Here is a 19,782-nt window from a genome sequence, read left to right on the forward strand (position 1 = left end):
TTTTAAATACAGCAGTGTGTATGTGACCTTCCCAAGCTCCCCATCTCTTCCCTGCTATCCTTCCCCCCGATCTGCACTTTATTTCCAATCTAATGCTCCAGGACAGTGCTGGTCAACATACACTGTCCAGATGTAACTGTTAATATCACCCCTTTTAGTGCCCTGATCTGAATGACAAATTACATGATCAGTCCACATATAGGCCTCCACTGGTTCCCATCACCTGGGTAAAGAGTGGAAAACCATGGATTAGCTCCTGTTTTGCTTTATCTGAGCCACTTTCCCAGCATAATAGCAGAGATTCATCTTTCTACTAATGTGCCTTCAAAAATCAGATTTTCACTTGATTTGATCACTCACCCACATTTGAGGCTTGCTCATTCCTTTTGTGTCAAAATAAAGATTCTTTGGGCCAATCTCCTCCATAATGTTTTGAAGAGACCCTTTGGAAGTTTTTGGAAAATTTAAAATTCACCTCTTTCACTTCCCAGGTGCTTCTCTTTTGTGCAGTCTCCAGGATCCTTCATGAAGATGCTGAATCCGGTAAGCAGCTCAGTTTCACGGGAGGGCAGGCAACGGTGAGGAACAGAAGCACCTGGTGACAGGCGTACCGCCGGGTTCCCCCAGGGGGGTCCCACGCCCCCAGGGACCTCAGGCTTTATTGGCTGACTGCTGGTGGCGGGGGGTGGGGGCGTGTGTTTGGAGCCCCACTGTCAGAGACCACTGTTCACACTTCAGCAGGGCTGTATCTAGGTTCAGAGTCCACAATCACCCACCATATTTCCAGCACTATACTAAAGCAGAGTTCCCAAACTTTTATCATTTCAACAGCGTCTTCATCCTCATGGTCCATCCTCACCTTCAGCCTCATTATCATTGGCTTTATTCCCATTTAACCTATGAGGCCCAAGAGGCTGAAAAGAGTAAATACTTTGCCCAAGGTCACACAACTAGTCCATGGCAAAAACAAGACTTGAGCTCAGATCCTCCATTCCGTGGTCCATTGCCTCCCCACCAACTTGCTGGTCCCTGGGGTGGCTTAGAATCAGTTTCACCCATTCCTATGGGTCTCTTGTGATGCACTTGTCCTGGGTAAGTTTCCTTGAGCCAGCACATCTGAGGTTTCACATCCATGCGGTATTGGACTGCTTCCTTAAGGAAACTGCTGAATCCTAGGACCTCAAGAAGATGTCTAAGGAAAAGTCCCTGCCCAGTGACATAGCTGTTCCAATCCCGGGTTGATACCCAAAGAACTGAAAACAGGTGTTCAAACAGAAATGCATACATGAATGTTCACAGCACTATTGCCAGTAGCCAGAAGGTTGTAACAGCCCAAGTATCATTCTATCAGCTGATGAACGGATAAACCAACTGTGGTCTGTCCACACAATGGAATGTCATTCAGCCATCAAAAGGAGTGAAATTCTGGCACATGGATGAACCTTGAAACATGCAGAGGGAAAGAAATAAGACATAAAAGGCCACTATTATAGGATTCCATTTATATAAAATGTCGAGAAATCCATAGAGACAGAACGCGGATGAGTGGTTTCCAGGGAGTGTGGGGGGCGGGGAGGGGAGTAGGAGTGATGGCTTGATAAGTAGAAAGCCTCCTTTTGGAGTAATGACAATGTTCTGAACTAGATAGTTGTCATAGTGGTGAGTGAAAGTCGCTCAGTCGTGTCCGACTCTTTGCGAACCCATGGACATTCATAGAATCCTCCAGGCCAGAATACAGGAGTGGGTAGCCTTTCCCTCCTCCAGGTGATCTTCCCAACCCAGGGATTGAACCCAGGTCTCCGGCATTGCAGGCAGATTGTTTACCAGGTGAGCCACAGTTCATTCAGTTCAGTTCAGTCGCTCAGTTGTGTCTAACTCTCTGCGACGCTATGGGCTGCCGCACGCCAGGCTTCCCTGTCCACCACCAACTCCTGGAGTTAGCTCAAACTCATAACCATTGAGTCAGTGATCCCATCCAAGCATCTCATCTTCTGTCGTTCCCTTCTCCTTCTGCCTTCAATCTTTCCCAACATGAGGGTCTTTTCCAATGAGTCAGTTCTTTGTATCAGGTGGCCAAAGTATTGGAGCTTCAGCTTCAGCATTAAAAAAAAAGAAGTGCACATTTTGTGTATTTTAGTGCGATTAAAAAAATAATAATAATCCCTGCCCCAGGTCTCCTAAATTTGGTATCTTTCTCCCTGGCACCTCCTTTCCAGATGCTAAATTCCAGATAACTTTGTGACTTAAAGTCTTCTGTTTCCTAAACGCAATAGATTTGCCTTGAGAAAGTGACTCTGGAGAAATATTGGCCAGCTTTGAAAATTAACCAGCTCTTTAAAATTTGTCTTAAATTTCCTTTCTGCTGTGCAGTTTGAAAATCTGGTATTTATGAGAGGTTTAAAAAAAAAAAAGACGTTCTCTCTTTCTTTGCTTTCCCAGCAGCAGAAACCCCGGCTGGAACGCCGAATCGTTGGCTCAACCAACCGGTGGCGTTACCCCAGACAGCCTTTCTCGGGGGACTTGCTGGGGCTCTCCCAAATGTGCAAGGCTGCCAACATCGACTTTGATGAAGTTCTGAAGAACCCAGACAGGTAGGGAGCTCAAAGGCCCACGGCAGGGTGAACTGCCCTTCTGGGAAGGGCCCAGCACTTGGGTCCCACTGGTTGGGCAGGTAGGCTGTCCTGGGTATTTGCAAAAAGGCTGCCTTTGGGAGCATCCCTTAAGGATGGACAGGGTCAGGGTGACAACTTCCTCTGACAATGTCTGTGGGTGGTGATAACAAGTCCAGAGAAACGGAGAATTTTTTTTCCCAGGATTTTCCTTTGTACTGGGAACTTGGGACCCTAAGAGGATTCTCGGTTTATCAATTGGTTTGTTGACAAACACAGTAAGATGGCCCAGCTCAGAGTTTGAACCCCCCGCCCCCACCCCCAGGAACATGCATGTCCAGCAGGGGGAGAAGCAGGCTCCCTGGTCCCTCCCAGAGTGTTCTAAGCAGATGGCTTGGAGCATCACTTCTCCAGGTTACAAGTTCTTTGCTGCTTCTCCTGGGGAAGCAGAGCTGGACCCGTTTGCCGAAGGAACACTTCATTTCCTTGGCCCTTTGGACCTGCCTGGCTGCCTCTGCCTCCTTGGACCGGCGGCATCTGCCTTGTGAGCGCTGTCTGATCTACCTGAGCGTGGGCTGTGTCTGGCCCAGAAGAGCTCCTGGTTCCACATTTACTGAGCGAGTAGCCACGTCTTCCCTTTCTAGACCCGCCAGCCAGCCTGTCTCTGTTGCCCCCCACCCCATAGATGATGGTGCTGCACACGTGAATAAACCGAAACCCATCTGGATTTGGTCTCCAAATTCTCGGATAATCCCAGCTTAAAAAAAAAAAAAAAAAGTTGAGTGCTATGAGTTGCTATTTTTGGCACTGGCTACTCATGGCCTTAAACAATTTTGAATTTATTTTATATTTTGTTTGGTTAGAGCCCTGAAGAAATCTTAGGGTTTTTTTGCCAAAGTCCGTTGTGTTCCTTAGCGCCAGGGCCAGGAGCTGGAGCTGGGCCTGGAAATATAGGCAAATGGATCCAGAAACCCGAGGAGGGTGACTGGGCCGAAGCGGCAGAGGTCCTTAGGGCTCGGTTTGTGAAATCGCTAAGGTAAGCTGGGGGTGGTGGCCTGGGGGGTGATGGCCGTTGGTGCTGGGATTTAGGACTGTTGTGCTAGGCTAAGTTGGTTCAGTTGTGTCCAACTCTGCAACCCTATGGACTGCAGCCCACCACGCTCCCCTGTCTATAGGATTCTCCAGGACAAGAATACTGGAGTGGATTGCCATGCTCTCCTCCAGGGGATGTTCCCAACCCAGGGATAGAACCCACATCTCTTATGTCTCCTGAATTGGCAGGCAGGTTCTTTATCACTAGCATCACCAGAGTAGTCTTATTTAACAGGGTTGAAATTACTTCTCCTCCATTCACTGTTTCTGTGACCTTCAGCCAGTGGCTTATCCTCCCTGAGCTTCAGTTTCCTCATCTGTGAAATGGTGATAATTTCATCTCCCTTGAAGAGCTGTAGATTAAGGCTTCCCTGGTGGCTCAGATGGTAAAGAATCCCCCTGCCAATGCAGGAGATGTGAATTCGATCCCTGGGTCGGGAAGATCCCCTGGAGAAGGGAATGGCAACCCACTCCAGTATTCTTGCCTGGAGAGTTCCATGGACAGAGGAGCCTGGAGGGCTACAGTCCATGGGTTTGCAAAGAGTCAGACACAACTGAATGACCAGCACACAGACACACTTGAAGAGCAACCTGGAGGATTAAATCAGGGATCAGTGTTGTTCCTGGCAAATGAACAGAGATGTATCTTTATAGCCTGAGCAGCAGTTTTAGGTACTAATCCTGGCCGTTCCGTTTGGGGGAATGTCAGCCCTAGCCAATGACTGGCGTCCCACCTAGGCGGTCAGTCCACATAGGCTCAGCTCAACTGCTCAGCTCATCTGCTCCTTTATCCCCTTGTCGTCCTCCCGAGACAGTGGGCTAGCCTGGAAATGTCCTTGTCGTGGTGACAGCAGAGGGTAAGAGGGCAAGTCCAGTGGCACCTGTGCTGTTCAAACCTTCAGCCACCTCATGTCCGCTAACATCCCACCAGCCAAAGCAAGTCACACGATCAAAATCAAAGTCAAGGGGCAGGAAAGACACTTTGGAGTCCTGCAGGAAAAGGCTGTGTAATTGGGGCCATGGATGCAGTCCACTACAGTGTGGGAGGAACTGCTTTTCTTTAACAAACACAAAATTTCATCTTCTTTATTTTCGCAGTGGGGATTTATTCCATGTGGTCATGGGAAACATAAACTTGGAGAGCCTAACAAAGGTTTTGTTTAATTTCGGTAATAAAATAAAGGACTCATTCTGGTAACCCTTCTGCATGTTCAGACTTGTCAGCTAACAAGATCGATACGGGGAGGGTGGAGTCCTGAACTGTACTCAGGGCAAACACATACTTGGGCGCTTGCCCCAAGCCCTCGGGCCGCCCCCACCAGCAAGCCGGTTCTTGATGCTGTTATTGTTGCTTCTCCCACTTGGGGGCGCTGTTGACTTTGACAGGCGCTGGACCAATCCGTATTTCACTAGTTCTGTAAAGCGGGTCACTGGCCGTGGAAAGCTGAGTTAACTAGCTGCCAGCTTCGCGTTTATTTCGGATATGTAATTGTGCCTCCCGTAGGTCAGTGTCCTGGGTTCTGCCCAGCTGGCCAGTACTTGTGGTTGTGTCTGTGGGTTTCTGTGACGCAGTGAGCCTTTGGCTCCATCACTCAGAGATGCCAACGACTCCGTCTCTCTGTCTCTTCCGGGTCTTCGTCATGCTTCCTTCCACTGGGACTAGGGTGTGGACTGTGGGGAGAAGGAGCCTGAGAGATGAGGAAATGCTCGCCTCCTTGCCAACAACCTAACCTTTTTGTGCCTTTGTTTCTTTATCTGCAAGTTGGGGGTGTTCTCTTACGGAGTTGCCATGGGAATTTATGCGACATAATTCACTGAGAGCTTAGAATGGAGTCTAGGGGATAAACACCCAATTAACACGTGTCATTCGGTGTCCCTGGGGTTCTTTGGTATGTATGGGCACAACTAACATCTGAACCCAGAGGGCCCGGATGAAGGAGTACGGCTGGGGAAGGACCTCTCCTCGGAGGCTGAGGGCTTGGACACTAGGAAAAGGTGATCCTGCCTCATGTTTCCTCCCGTTCTGATCTCAGTGCCAAGCCCACTCTGAGAGTGGGAAGAGGTCACTCTAAGAGCCAAGGATATAAAGGGACCCGTTGGTTTTTATCAGAGAGCAGTTCTGGGAGAGGTGGACCAGAGACCATGATCCACGGGGTAACGCTGATCGGAGAGCTGAGTGTCTGCTCAGCACCAGATGTACCAAGAATCAGCCTTTTATGCCCCTAGCGACCACCGCGTGGTCCTCATTTCCCTCTCAGGAAGGAAAGCACTGAGACCCGGAGGCGGGCCCAAGGTCTGCATGACTCTTCCCAGTAAATTAAGTTGGAGTTTCGCATGTTGATGATCCCCTGGAGAAGGAAATGGCAACCCACTCCAATATTCGTGCCTGGAGAATTCCAAGGACAGAGGAGCCTGGCAGGCTACAGTCCATGGGGTTGCAGAGAGTCGAACATGACTGGGCGGCTAACATTCACTCCCTTTCATTTTTGCATTTCGAAGGTATCAGGTCAAAAGCTCTTTGGGTGGTCTGCTGCAGGAAGTCTTTTTGTCCTTGAGAAACTTAACAGACTTTCCTCTTTTCTTCTCTCTTCTTAGTCTTTTATTGAATTTGTTAGAGCTTCTCTGGTAGCTCAGTTGGTAAAGAATCTGCCTGCAATGCAGGAGACCTGGGTTTGATCCCTGGATTGGGAAGATCCCCTGGAAGAGGGCATGGCAACCCACTCCAATATCCTTGCCTGGAGAATCCCCGTGGACAGAGGAGCCTGGCAGGCTACAGTCCATGGGGTAGCAAAGGAATTGGACACAACTTAGTGATTTTCACTTCACTTCATTGAATGTTACAATATTGCTTCTGTTTTATGTTTTGGCTTTTTGGCCCCAAGGCATCTAGGATCTCAGCTCCCCGACCAGGGATCGAACCCACACCCCCAGTACTGGAAATCACAGTCTTAACCACTGGACTGCAAATGTGTCCCCTGCTGTTCTTTTCTTGTTTCTCCATCTTGGGAGTGAGCTCCAGACTTACAGCATGTTCCCAACATCCTGCTTCATCCCAGACCACTTAGTCCCACAGAGCAAAGAGGACAACTCACAGATGCCATCTGTTCCATCAACTTTTCCAATGACCCTGAAATGAGCCTCAACTTTGGGAGCTGCAGAGCCTGTGGGATAAACGATCTATTTTGGCAAGCAGCCAAGACACCAGGAAAAGGCAGTGGGATTATTTCTGTTACCTGGCATCTCCTGGCTCAACCAATGACTCGGATGTTTGTTGAGGATAGTTGAGTTCATGGCCATTGCCCCATCATTTCCAAAATCTGTTGCTCCATTTTGAGATCACAGCCTGAACTCCTGACCTTAGCCAGCTATTGCCAGATGTGTGACCCTAGCCACTAGGGGCTTGGAGTCTGGCTTGGGTCAGTCCCCCTGCTCCTGTGGGATAAACAACTCCATCTCCCACTGCCTTCCTGAAACTGAGTCACTTGTAATCATCATTTCTGCTTGGAAATGGCAGCATGTGGTCAATATTATTCTGGACACAGGCTTCCCCACCCAAGCCCTCCTGCAAACACCCTGGTCCACAAAGATTTTTGGCATCACTGGAAAACAGCATGGCAAAGGTGACCCTGGCTGGACTGTGGTCAAGTGTCCCTTGGCTGGTTGGATTTCTTGGAATGACTGTCTTCAAGCTGTGAATGTGTGACTCCAGCTTTGTTGTCTTTCCTTGCTCAGTGGGATGAATATAGTGTTGAGGGGAAAGCATCTTATCTTTGTCATCACCCAGTCCTTGACATTATCAAGCACATCCATGATGGCTGTGCCTGGGCTGCAGCAGGAAATAAATGCCAACTTTGTCTCTAAAGGCTGTAGAGCCTAACCCAGAGGGCGCATGGGGAAATAGGTGACTAGAAGACCCTGCAGAAGGAGTTTTAACAGGGGGAAATCCCGGGACGGGCGGTGGGGAGGGCTTCCCACCCAGCCTCCCCAGAGGAAACAACCACTAAGCTTATCTGGAGGATGAGTGGGCGTTCATCCACTGAAAAGGTGAGGGGGCTATGCATCCACAAGATGGGAAGCAAGAGGTGGTGGGTTCTGGCTCTTGAGAAGGGCTGGAGCAGGCAGTGCAGGGAAATGAGGCTGCAGAGACAGGCAGAAGCTGGTTAGCCACACTAAGGAGGCTGGCTTGCCCCTGGGAGCAATGGGAGAGAAAGCAAAGGATTCTCAGCAGGAGAGAGGCAAGATCAGATTGGTGTTTCAGATGGTTTCTCAGGCTGCAGTGTGGGGTGTGCATCAGAGGGGACCACATGGATGCCTGGCACCTGGCAGCGACTAGGGGGAGATACTGGTGGCTTGGATGAAGGTCATAGCAACAAGGGCAAGGATTCATCTAAGGAGAGATGGATGAATTCAAAAGACATCCCATTAGATCTGGGCAGATGATCAGGTGAGACAACATTCAGGATACTGACTTGGGCAACTGGAGGCTGGTGGTGCCATGTCCTGGCAGAGGATCGGGGTTTGGCTCAGAGTGGATCCTTCTTTACTTTTTGGCCATGCTGCTTAGCTTACAGGATCTGTTCCATGACAAAAGCCCAGAATCTTAGCCGCTAGGCTCCCAGGGAACTCCCTTGGGTAGATTTTGAGTTTGATGGTGGACACTTTGGGGCATGCATGACCCTAACCAGAAGTATTGCTGAGTTAATTTCCCAGACATGTAAGGGTTCCCAGAACCCTTTCTTCCTTTCTCCAGCAGCTATTTATTGAGCACCTACTATATGCTAGGCTTTGTTTTAGACACTCACCCAAAGAGGTGTCATTCAGCAGCCAGATGCAACCTCACATACCTCCGTGGTAAGAGCTGCTCACAAGCTGATAACAGGAATGAGTGATTTGAGCTGGTCATCAGACAGAGCTTATAGTTTGTCAGACGGGCAGACCCCTGGGGACCCGAGGAAACTGTCCCAATGGGAGAGATGTGATAAGTTTGGTTCAGGAATGCTTTAAGGATGCTTTCACTGGAATGATAACTTGTTGCAGATCAAGAAAAATGTCAGTGTTAACTCCTGGGTTTTTTTGTTTGTTTGTTTGTATTTTTTCTCTTGAGGTTATGCATTTCACAAATTCAGAAAATATTCCCCGAGAATTTGAAGAAGAAGACCATCCAAAGCGGAGAGGCAGGTGAGTTCCTGTCACCAGTGGATGCCCCAGAATGTTGCTAACCTCAGGGGCATCTTGTGGTCTCTGTGAAAGAAAACCAGTGGCCAGGTCACTTGTCTGGAAGGTTCTGTTCTTGCCGACTGCACAGTGTCCCATGTGTAACGTGTGCTAAGTCACTTCAGTCGTGTCCGACTCTTTCCAACCCCATGGACTGCAGCCTGCCAGGCTCCTCTGTCCGTGGAATGTTCCAGGCAAGAATCCTGGAGTGGGTTGCCATTTCCTGCTCCAGGGGATCTTCCTGACCCAAGGACGGAACCCACATCTCTTATGACTCCTGCTTGGCAGGCGGGTTCTTTACCACTAGCATCCCTTGGAGAAGGGAAAGGCTACCCAATCCAGTATTCTGGCCTGGAGAATCCCATGGACTGTATAGTCCATGCGGTAGCAAAGAGTTGGACATGACTCAGCGACTTTCACTTCACTATTTCACCTGGGAATTCCCAACATGTAAATAGGTGCCATAAAAATTATTTCCCAAATGCACAGTGAATGAAATCAAGCTTGGCAAACACATTTTCATATGCTAATGGCCATGATGAATATAGACCTGCCGAGTTTAATAAGTAGACTTTGGATTGGAAGATGAAGCAGAGGCACATCCAGCCTGGGGCAGCTGTTCTGGGTCCCTCTGGGCTCTAAGCAGTCATGACTTGGATGTCCACATCTGCTTATCTGCAGAAGCGACTTATCTGCAGTAGGATTCATCCAAGAGGACTTGTCTGCAGTAGGATGAGAAGTCAGACTGGGTCTGTCCAGCCGGGAAAGTCCCGATGAGCTCCATAAGGGGCCTGGACGGTCAACTCCTTGGTGGAGCTTTTATGGATAAGCCCCACCCCACGGCATGGCCGTCTGAGGCCAGAGCCAGCCTCCCTCTCCAGTGGAGGCTCATCGATTTCTTTTTACCTTTCAATTCTGGTTGATGGTGGGGTGGGAGGTGGGTGAGAAGTGCTGTGAGGCTGTCTCCAGACTCAGGAGAAAGAGTTCCGATGGGTTGTGTTGTCAGCCCTGCGTTGCCAGCCTGAAAGCAGAAGTGGGGTGGGGGCTGGGGTGGGGGACATGCTTTATCTGCACTTCTACCCTTTCTCTGCAATCTTGTCCTGGGGGAACATTCCTTCTAATCCAGCAGAGCCAGACTGTCACCTAGGGTGACCCAAGATTTGAGATGAAAAGCCAGGTCCTCGACTCCCAGCCACGAACAACATCATAAGGCTGGTGAATAACAATAATAGTAACAGAAGAGGAAACAGGTGCCCAAGGTCACACAGTCAAAATAATAACAAAGCCAAGAAGTATACGGAGGTGGGGCTGGTGAACCCCCGGTCCTGTCCGGCACTGGGATTTAGGGTTTGGAGGGATCACCCCAAGCGTGGCTCCCTTCCTCTCAGCTCTGTGCTAATGCAGGAGTGCAGCCTCTAAGCCCCCTTTACCCATAGCCATCCTGTCTCACCTGGCCGGGTATCCCTGGATCCTCCATCTGCCTTCCATCCAAGTCTCTTCTTTTCTTTCTTTCTTTCTTTTTTTTTTTTTTTTAATCATTTATGCCACCGCAGAGAACCCTCTTCACACTGTAAGCTCATGCCTACAAGCTTGGCTTTCTGATGACCTCCATTCTCTTGAGGAAAGCAGTGCTGATGAGAACTCTGCTCCCTGGGGATGTGGGCTTTTCTCTGTGATGCTGTTGCCTTTCTGGTGGGTAATAATTAGGCACTAACAGCCCAGCTTCCCTGGTGGCTCAGAGGTAAAGAATCTGCCTGTCATTGCAGAAACCAAGAGTCTGATCCTTGGGTTGGGAAGATCCCCTGGAGGAGGAGATGGGAACCCACCCCAGTATTCTTGCCTGGAGAATCTCTATGGACAGAGGAGCCTGGCGGGCTGCAATCCATGGGTTCACACAAGAGTCAGACACGACTTAGCGAATAAACAATGAAAGCCCAGTACTTTTTCAACAGGGGACCAGGTAGCAATTTTGCTCCCCAGAGGACACTCGGCAATGTCTGGAGATGTCTGGGGTTGTCACAACTCTGGAGTGGGGGGGCTGGCTACTGACATCCATTGGGTAGAGGCCAGAGGTGCTGCTGAACATCCCCCCGTGCTCGGGACAGCCCCAGCCCATCCCCTTCAAACAGAATTGAAAGTGAAAGTGTTAGTTGCTCAGTCGTGTCCGACTCTGCGACCCCATGGACTGTAGTCCACCAGGCTCCTCTGGCTGTGGAATTCTCCAGGCAAGATTACTGGAGTGAATTTCCATTCCCTTCTCCAGGGGATCTTTCCGACGCAGGGATCGAACCCAGGTCTCCTGCATTGCAGGCGGATGCTTTACCGTCTGAGCCACCAGGAAAGCCCCCACAGAGAATCATCTAGCTCTAAATATGAATAGCGGGACTTTCCTGGTGGTTCAGTGGCTAAGGTTCCACACTTCCAATGCAGGGGGCCCAGGTTTGATCCCTGGTCGGGAACCTAGATCCCAACAGGCCACAACTAAAGATCCCGTATGCCGCAACTAAGACCCAGAGCAGCCAAATAAATAAATATTTAAAATAAAAAAGAAGTAAACAGCGCTGAGGCTCAGAAACACCGTAATGGGGGAGACAATGTGAGCCCCCCTCCAAGGGCGTGGCAGCCAGCGTCCCTGCCCCATGGAGCTTTATTTCCAGTCCCCGAGTTGGAGGGCAGCCTATGTGCCCCTCTTGGTTGGCAGCTCTGGTGGGCATTTATCGCTTTCTAAGTTACCCTGTGAGTCTGCTCATCGGATCCGCCTGGCTGTCAGGAAGCTCCATGGGGCTGGAGCTTTGTTCCTGAAAGGCCAGTGAGGCCGCCTGCCCACTCGTCTGCTCAGTAACGGGACGGGCAGAGAGGACGCGGGAGAAAGAGTGACCGCGTGTTCAGGTCAGGGCGTTGTGACACCCTTGGCTCAGTCTCTTTCCCCCTCCTCAGATGTGATTCTCGAATGCCTTGGCTTCAAATGGGAACTCCACCAGCCCCAGCTTTTTCAGTCTGAGACCTTGGCCAAGCTCTACCTGATGGGTCTGGCCCGGGGCAATGCAAACCCTGAGAAGGAGCCAATGAAGATTCTGCAAGGTAGGATCTCACCCAGGGCGGGCCCCCCAAGCACCCTCTGGTTAGAGAGGCCCCAGCTGGGCGTGTGGATACCTGTTGGGGGACCACGATCACCCTGACAATTAAGAGCAAAGCTCATGGTTTGACCTCATCACTGGACTTAACCTCAGTCTCCTTGGCTGTAAAATGGGATAATGGTTCTGTTGTGTTTCACTGTGGAGGAGGAACAGGTGTAAAGTTCTAGAACAGTGCCTGGCACAGAGTGAGTACTCAGTAAGCATCAGTTATATTTTCACAAGAACACATTCTTTTCCACCAGCTGCGGTGGAGGCTGTCCCTACTTCTTTGAGAATATGGGTGGGTGTTGAGTCTGCAGATGGGTTTTCTAGAAAGAAGGCATGGTTTTCACATCTGTGGCTTGTTTGGCCTTCAGCATGCTGGTTGGAGGTTTACAAGTGTCCATCAATTTCCTTGGTTCTTTTCCTTTCGTTTCTCTTTTCTTAATTCCACCTCATACCCAAAGCTATTTAGGTCACTTCTTTCTTTCTTTTTTCTATTGATTTTTGATCCTAGTAATCCCCAGTCGCCCCTTATCTGCCCCACACATTCCTCTCCTGCAGCCTTGCCAGCTTCTTCTCAGGTAATAATAGATTGGCGTCTCCTCCAGACACCTCATAAGCAGGTGCCATGGAAAATTCGAGGCCTCCGGGGCAGCCGGCATGCCAGCCGGGATGGAATCGCATTTCCAGGACGTGGCAGTAAAGGGCTGATGTTCCAGAGCCAGACAGGCTGCCGGAGACCCCGTCATGGCCCTGCCCTGAGCCAGGGGGAGGAACCTGGCCGCCTGCCGGAATCTTCCAGGCCACGGAGCCTCTGAGTCAGCCCTTCCCGGTGGAGCTGGGAGCCCAGAGCAGGCCGCGGCATTCCCGCAGAACGGTAGTGAGTGTCACACGTCCTCAGGATCTTCTCTGCCCTTCTTGCCCATTTGTCCCACTGGCTTCAAAGTGACACCGAGCTCTTTCTCCCGTGGCCCCTGCGCCCAGGTCACAGCTCTCCCTGGGCAACCAGTGAAAGGTCGTGGAGGTCCAGACAGTGGGTACATTGAAAATGAAGAGAATTTGTGTGTTTTTTTCCTACTCTCCCCCAGACTTCCCCTCCCATCCAGGCTGCCACATAACATTGAGCAGAGTTCCCTTTGCCATGCAGTGGGTCCTTGCTGGTTTTCCATTTTGAATATAGCAGTGTGTACATGTCTGTCCCAAACTCCCTAACTACCCCTTCCCTCCAGCAACCCTAAGTCTGTGAATCTTTCCGCTTTGTATTCATTTGTATCATTTCTTTTTAGATTCCACATTATAAGGGATGTCTTAAGATATTTCTTCTTCTTTGACTTACTTCATTCACTCAGTGTGACACTCTCTAGCTCCATCCATGGTGCTTCACATGGCATTATTTCATTCTTTTTAAGGGCTGAGTAATATTCCACTGTATATATGTATCACATCTTTGTCCGTTCCTCTGCCGATGGACATTTAGGTTGCTTCAGTGTCTTGGCTATTGTGAACAGTGCTGCAGTGAACATCGGCCTGCACATGTCGTTTCAGCTCATGTTTTCCTCTGGATGTATGCCCAACAGTGGGACTGTAGAGTCATATGGTATTTGAAAAAAACCCTAAAAATAAGAAAAAACTCTATTTTTAGTTTTTTAAGGAACCTCCATAGTGTTCTCCATAGTGGTTGTACCAATTTACATTCCCACCAACAGCGTAGGAGAGTTCCCTTCTCTCCACACTCCTTCCAGCATGTGTTGTTTGGTTATAGCCATTCTGGCTGGTGTGAGGTATATCTCCTTATAGTTTTGGAAAATCAAGAGAATTTGGAAGGGAGAAACAGAGCTATCTTTAATGTCTTTAGTAAGTCTAGAATGGTCTCAGTTGGGACTTCCCCGGCAGTCCAGTGGTTAAGACTCCAAGCTTCCATTGCAGGGGCACAGGTTCAATCCCTGGTTGGGGAACTAAGGCCACATGGTGTGGCCCAAACACACACACACACAAGACATAGAATAGGCTCACTTGAAAGATGTGGCCCTCCTAAGACAGCTGTTCTAATTGCAGCCTCCTGCTAGAGGCTGGGCCCGACTGGGGGACATCAGGGCAGGTGCAGGAATGAGACTTCAGTGGTCGAACTGTCACAACTTCCCAATGTCTCCCCTGCAAGCACCACCAGTTGCATCAGGCCCTGGGACTCATGTCTCCAAGATTTTCAGTGCGTACATGCATGCTAAGTCGCTTCAGTCATGTCTGACTCTTTGCAACCCTATGGACTGTAGCCCATGGAATTCTCCAGGCAAGAATACTGGAGTGGGTTGCCATTTCCTCCTCCAGAGAATCTTCCTGACCCAGGGATCAAACCTCTGTCTCTGCGCCTCCTGTATTGAAGGGGAATCTTTACCACTGAACCACCTGGGAAGGCCTCAGGCTGCGGGAAGGGCCGGCGTCAGTGTGACCGTGAATGTCCCAGTCTTGACAGTCACAGTAGCTGTGTCCGATCATTGGGAAAAGTCGGCCCCCGGGGACATGATAACTGTACTGTTTTTGCAACTTCTTACGAGTCTTCAACTATTTCAAAGTAAATAATCATTTCAACCACGCATGCACTGACACAAACAAGCAAGCAAAGATAAGCGAAGCACGTGACCCACGCCAAGGTCAGGGTCGTGCTCAGGGCCCTGCAGCCTCACGCCGTGCCCGGCGCTGCGGCTGGCACACCTGTGCACCCTGGTCCCGTTTCCCTCCCTAGCCCAGCAGCCCGGGAGGAGCCGAGAACAGCGCCCCGTGAAGAAGGTGATCCTCTCCTTGAAGATCAATGACCCTCTGGTCACCAAAGCTGGTAACGTGCCCCTGTCCCCGCGTTCTGAGAAGGTCATTGAACAAGCAGCCCTCTCAGATTTGAAAAGCGAACAAAATGCCACACACAGTGTGCAGTGCTTCCTTAGGAAACACAGCTCAGAGGCGCAGGGAGGCGGGAAGGAGGCTGGGACAACCTGGGGGAATGAAAGAAGTGGGGAATTCTGCTAAAGAGAGGTGCTCATCCTTGTAAAGAGCCAGAAGCAGGCTTCCCAGATGGACCCGGGAGGGATGATGTCACTGCCCTTCTGGGCCCAGGCGCCCAGGCAACGCTCTCAGGCCCACCCTTGCCCTAGGCATCGCCCACCCGCCCCCCCCCCCCGCCCCCTTCTCCCCAAGGCCCCTTCCTGGCTGCCTGCCAGCAGCCCAGAGGGCTTCCTTGGGCTCAGCCCCTCCCCCTCCTATCCTGGCCACCTAGAAAGACCCCTATTAACAGGCGTTAATACAGTGTCCCGTCACGTGCCCTCAGGAAATCATCCAGCCTCGATGGGGCTGGTTGTCCTCGGAGTGCCCGGAGCGCACTCCAGCGCTATTTGGGATCAGGCAGGACTTGGAATAAGCCGGGTCCGTCTGCCCCTAGCTGGGGACTAGCACATTATCCTGGCTCTGCCCAGGGGTCCTTAATCTTTTTGAAGACCCCAGACTGAGGAAGGCTTCCTGGTGGCTCAGACAGTAAAGCATCTGACTGCAATGCGGGAGACCGGGGTTTGATCCCTAGGTCAGGAAGATCGTCTGGAGAAGGAAATGGCAACCCACTCCAGTACTCTTGCCTGGAACATCCCATGGATGGAGGAGCCTGGTAGGCTACAGTCCGTGGGGTCACAAAGAGTCGGACAATCTGAGGACAACCTGCTGTTAAGTATGTCATCTCCAGAGAAAACAAAGCATGCCTTCTTGGGCACATGTTGGGGGGTGACCACCTCCCTGCCCAGGCCGTGGACCCCAGGTTAGGACAGAAGCCCCGAGGCCCAGACTCACAGAAGATTTTTCATAAGACCCCTGTTTTCTTTAGCTTCATCCTCAGCTGCTTTGGGGTCCGGGAGCCTGGGCAGCGTCTGCACCCAGGTCAGCGTGGGTGCATTTTGCCTGCTGCATCTCGCCTGTCCCCAGCTCGGGACACTCTTCCAGCACGCTGGTGGTGAAGGGTGGGGGGTGGGCACCTGGACGTGGGGGACACGGGGCTGCAGAGCCCCCAGGCTGATGGCTGGCCCTCGGACGCTGCCTCCCTAGCCTTCGCCACGGCCCTGAAGAACCTCTACATGCGCGAGGTGAAGATGTGCCTGGATGACGTGCTGGGCGTGCTGGCCGCCGCTCACATCCTCCAGTTCAGCAGCCTGTTTCAAAGGTAAGGCCGCCCAGCCTCCTGGTAGAGCAGCCAGGACCCCGAGGGCCGGAAGGGACGCAGAACCTGCCCCCTTAATGTTTCCTGTTCCGGTTTACTCAGAAGAGGTGGTGACGTCATTCTCTCATTTGTGGCCCCGACCCTTCCCGCTCCCCCTCGCCTCAATGGCCCTGGGCCAGATGGACTTGGCTCAGCCGTTGATTCAACCACACCTTCATTCACGAGTGTGTTCCTTTAAGAACAACTTCATGGGCTTCTCCAGGACACCAGAGAGGCAGTGGGTATCCGATGGGCAGGGTCCCTTCCTCTGAAGCTCCCGTCCAACTGTCTCTGAGACATCGGGAAGGAGTGAAGTGGGGTGGTGTGAAAGGTGGGGGATTCGCAAATGGAAAATTCTGTTTATATAAAATTAATTTCAAGTGAAATTGGCACCTGCAGTTTGGAGGAGCATTTCTTAGAACTCCCCCGCTTTTTTTGTTGTTGTTCAATCACTCAATCGTGTCAGACTCTGCAACCGCATGGGCTGCAGCATGCCAGGCTTCCCTGTCCTTCACTATCTCCTGGGGTTTGCTCAAGCTCATGTCCATTGCGTCAGTGAAGCCATCCAACCATCTCATCCTCTGCTGCCTCTTTCTCCTTTTATCCTCAATCTTTCCTAGCATCAGGGTCTTTTCCAACGAGTTGGCTCTTCACACTTTTTTTTTTTTGTATTGTCTAATAATCCTACATTCCATCAATGCTTATGAAAGGTAGGTGACCCAAATGGAAAAGCATTGATAGGATTAATTTTTCTCGACTATTCTATCCCTTCTCTGGGGATTTTCCACGGATGTGTGCTCACATCCTGAACACAGGGGTGGTTTCTTACAGCTCTTTGATTTCTTACTTCCTGATGCAATTCAGTAGACAGGAGATCTAGGGCAGGGGTGCTTTGCCTGGCTTGTTTCACCACCGTAAGCTTCCGTTTCTTCATTTGAGGGAATGAATGAATGGACTTCCCATCCTAGCCTACAGAGGACATCAGCAGCTCTGTAAAAGGCAGGGTCAGGGTCTCTTCCCAGGACCTTCAACTCACTTCTAATAGAATTCACCTAGCCAGATTCAATCCCACAGATTTTCTTTCTTTCTTTCTTTCTTTTTTTTTTTTTTGAGTCAATGCCTCATTTCTGGGGTCACCTGAAATAACTGGCCAGATCCTCAGTCTAGAGCATCTTGAAGCCTCGTTGGCGATGCAGTGCCGCTTGAACCCAGGGATGCAGGCTGTCAGAGGTCTGGTTGTGGCCGCCGAGGACACGCAGACAAGGGACTCCAGCGTGTCGGCCTGGCCAGACTGGCGGGCAGCTGGGAGGTGGGAGGTCAGCCGTCATAGGCAGGGACAGCTGTGGAGAGTCTCAAGGAGAACCAAGGCATCTGACCTTGACCCTGTGGGTGATGGGGGAAAGTCTGGGTTTTCCTGAGAATCCCCGCTCCCCTGCCGTTGTGAATCACATGACTTCAGCTGCACATGGCCTAGTGACATGTCAGATCACTACAAAATCACAGCTTCTGTACACGGGCGTTTCTGAGTGACTGGTGCCATGCAGGAAGATATCTCTGACCCCAAACCTGAAGGCCAGCTTCCCTCCGGCCACCTCCTGTCTGTGAGCCTCGGCTGCTGTACCAGGAGCCAGAATCAAACCCTGTGGTCCTTCTGGAGCCCTGGCACTGGCTTATCTGGGGCAGAGTCAAGAATAAAAGGTTCATCCTTTCCTTCTTCCTCCACATGCCTTGTCTTGAATGCCTGAGCAGGGAGGGCTCCGGATACTGAGCCAAGACTATCATTCCGCTGATAGGCAAACCTGGGCCCGCCTGGGGCTCACGGGCCTGCCCTGAGATGCTGCAGATAACTGTGGTGGGGCTGGGATCCCAGCTCAGAGCCAGGCGGGCCTGACTCCCAGCTGGGGTGGGTCTCGCCTGCCTTCAAGAGGTTGACGGTGTGGCTGGCAGGGATGTGGCAGTGCAAGCCTCAGTGTGCATGCACAAGTGAGTGTGTGTCCGTGGGTGAGCAGAAGTCCCCCAGGTCACTCTGATAGCATCACCACCCCAGGTGCGCTCGATGGGCTCTCAGAGGTCATCTTGGCTGAGATCCCTGCCAGTGCGAAACCACTGGATGGCCGCTGTCTGAATCACCCACACCCGAGGCTGCCCATCTTCAGGGGATGAAGTGTGTGTGTGTGTGTGTGTGTGTGTGTGTGTGTGTGTGTGTGGATTATACAGGGCACTACTTCTTAGATGCACACATAAGTGTGCACCAGTGTCTGCTTTGACACAGCTAGGATCATAGTTACTGGTTGTTACCTGCACACACACACACACACACACACACACACACACACACACACACACACACACACACACACACACACACACACACACACACACACACACACACACACACACACACACACACACCCTCCCAAAGGGTCACTTGGGTCCCTCCAGGCTCGCAGGGCTGGAAGGACATTTCCATGCCTCCATGAAAGGCTGAAGTCCCATCTTTGAGCACCTACCTGGTGCCGCTGGACCTTCTGGAAGTGGAAATCCCCAGCCTCTCTGAGTCTGGAGGAAGCTGGCCTGTGTGGCCCCAGAACTTGCTCTGTCCTCCGATCTGGGAAGTCTGATCATTCCGAGCCCACCCAGCCAGGGAGTCTCATGGTGAGGAGGGGGACCATGGGGGAAGGTGTGAGGAGCACTGATTTCTGCATCCCAGCTTCAAACCCAGCTAATTCTGTCTGCGCATCTCCCCTGGCAAAGCCAGCACCTGAAGAACACCATGCGTGGTGAGGGATGGGGCCCCTCTCACACCTGGTTTCCCCTCGCTGATCTGTGAGATCAGCTCACGGCGAGCCCAGGAGCCCCAGGAGGGGAGGAGCCTTGCAGATGACAGGTATTTCCAGAACCTGCTACAGAGGCTGCCACAGAGGAGACTCTTGGGATGGATGTATGCTGGGAGGGCTGCTGCCTGGCAGTCTGTAGCTTCAAGGAGGCAGAAGCCCCAGGCCGAACGAGGGCGTGGCAATCAGAGCAAAGGGAACGCAGGGAGAAGCAATCAGGGAGACTTCCAAAGGGAGGTGGTACTTGAGCTGAGCCTGGGAGGAGTCCAGCTGTCAAGGGTGTGAGAAAGGGGGGCTTCGCGCTGATGAGAGCGTAGAAACTGGAACTGCTTGGTCACTGAGAATCAATGTGGCTGGAGTCGGGGAGGGGCATGGAAAGATGATGGGAAAGGTGGGTGGGGCGGTTAGGGTGACTGCAGGTCGTGCAGACCTTGAAGGCCATAGGAGCAGGTTCTATGTGGTTTTGCCAGCAGAGGAGAGCCTGAGGCTTGGGAGGGGAGAGTGACCAGAGCCTCTGCTCCTTCTCGGCTTTGGGATGCAGCTGTCATAATGTGGTCGCCTGTCTGTATGTTTACTCAACGTGTGCTGGGCCCACTGGCTTTGTTCTTCGTAACCCAAGTGCCTCGAAGGGTGCCTGGCACACAGTAAGTGCTCAGTAAACAGATCCTTGATAAATAAATGTACCA

The 19,782-nt window shown here is 51.4% G+C and overlaps 1 protein-coding gene across 1 annotated transcript in view; it reads left to right on the top strand.

Moving 5' to 3' along the window:
* Window positions 1–494: 494 nt before the first annotated feature.
* Window positions 495–19,782, top strand: part of BTBD16 (BTB domain containing 16) — a 50,163-nt gene continuing 30,875 nt past the window's right edge. Inside the window, exons 1-6 of the mRNA XM_043926895.1 lie at window positions 495–543; window positions 2,440–2,591; window positions 8,806–8,879; window positions 11,853–11,996; window positions 14,775–14,864; window positions 16,112–16,226. Of these exons, the coding sequence (XP_043782830.1) occupies window positions 526–543; window positions 2,440–2,591; window positions 8,806–8,879; window positions 11,853–11,996; window positions 14,775–14,864; window positions 16,112–16,226 (593 nt within the window). The 5' untranslated portion in view covers window positions 495–525. The remainder of the gene's footprint in view (window positions 544–2,439; window positions 2,592–8,805; window positions 8,880–11,852; window positions 11,997–14,774; window positions 14,865–16,111; window positions 16,227–19,782) is intronic.

This window comes from Cervus elaphus, chromosome 15 (assembly GCF_910594005.1).
Source record: "Cervus elaphus chromosome 15, mCerEla1.1, whole genome shotgun sequence".
Lineage (NCBI taxonomy): Eukaryota > Metazoa > Chordata > Mammalia > Artiodactyla > Cervidae > Cervus > Cervus elaphus.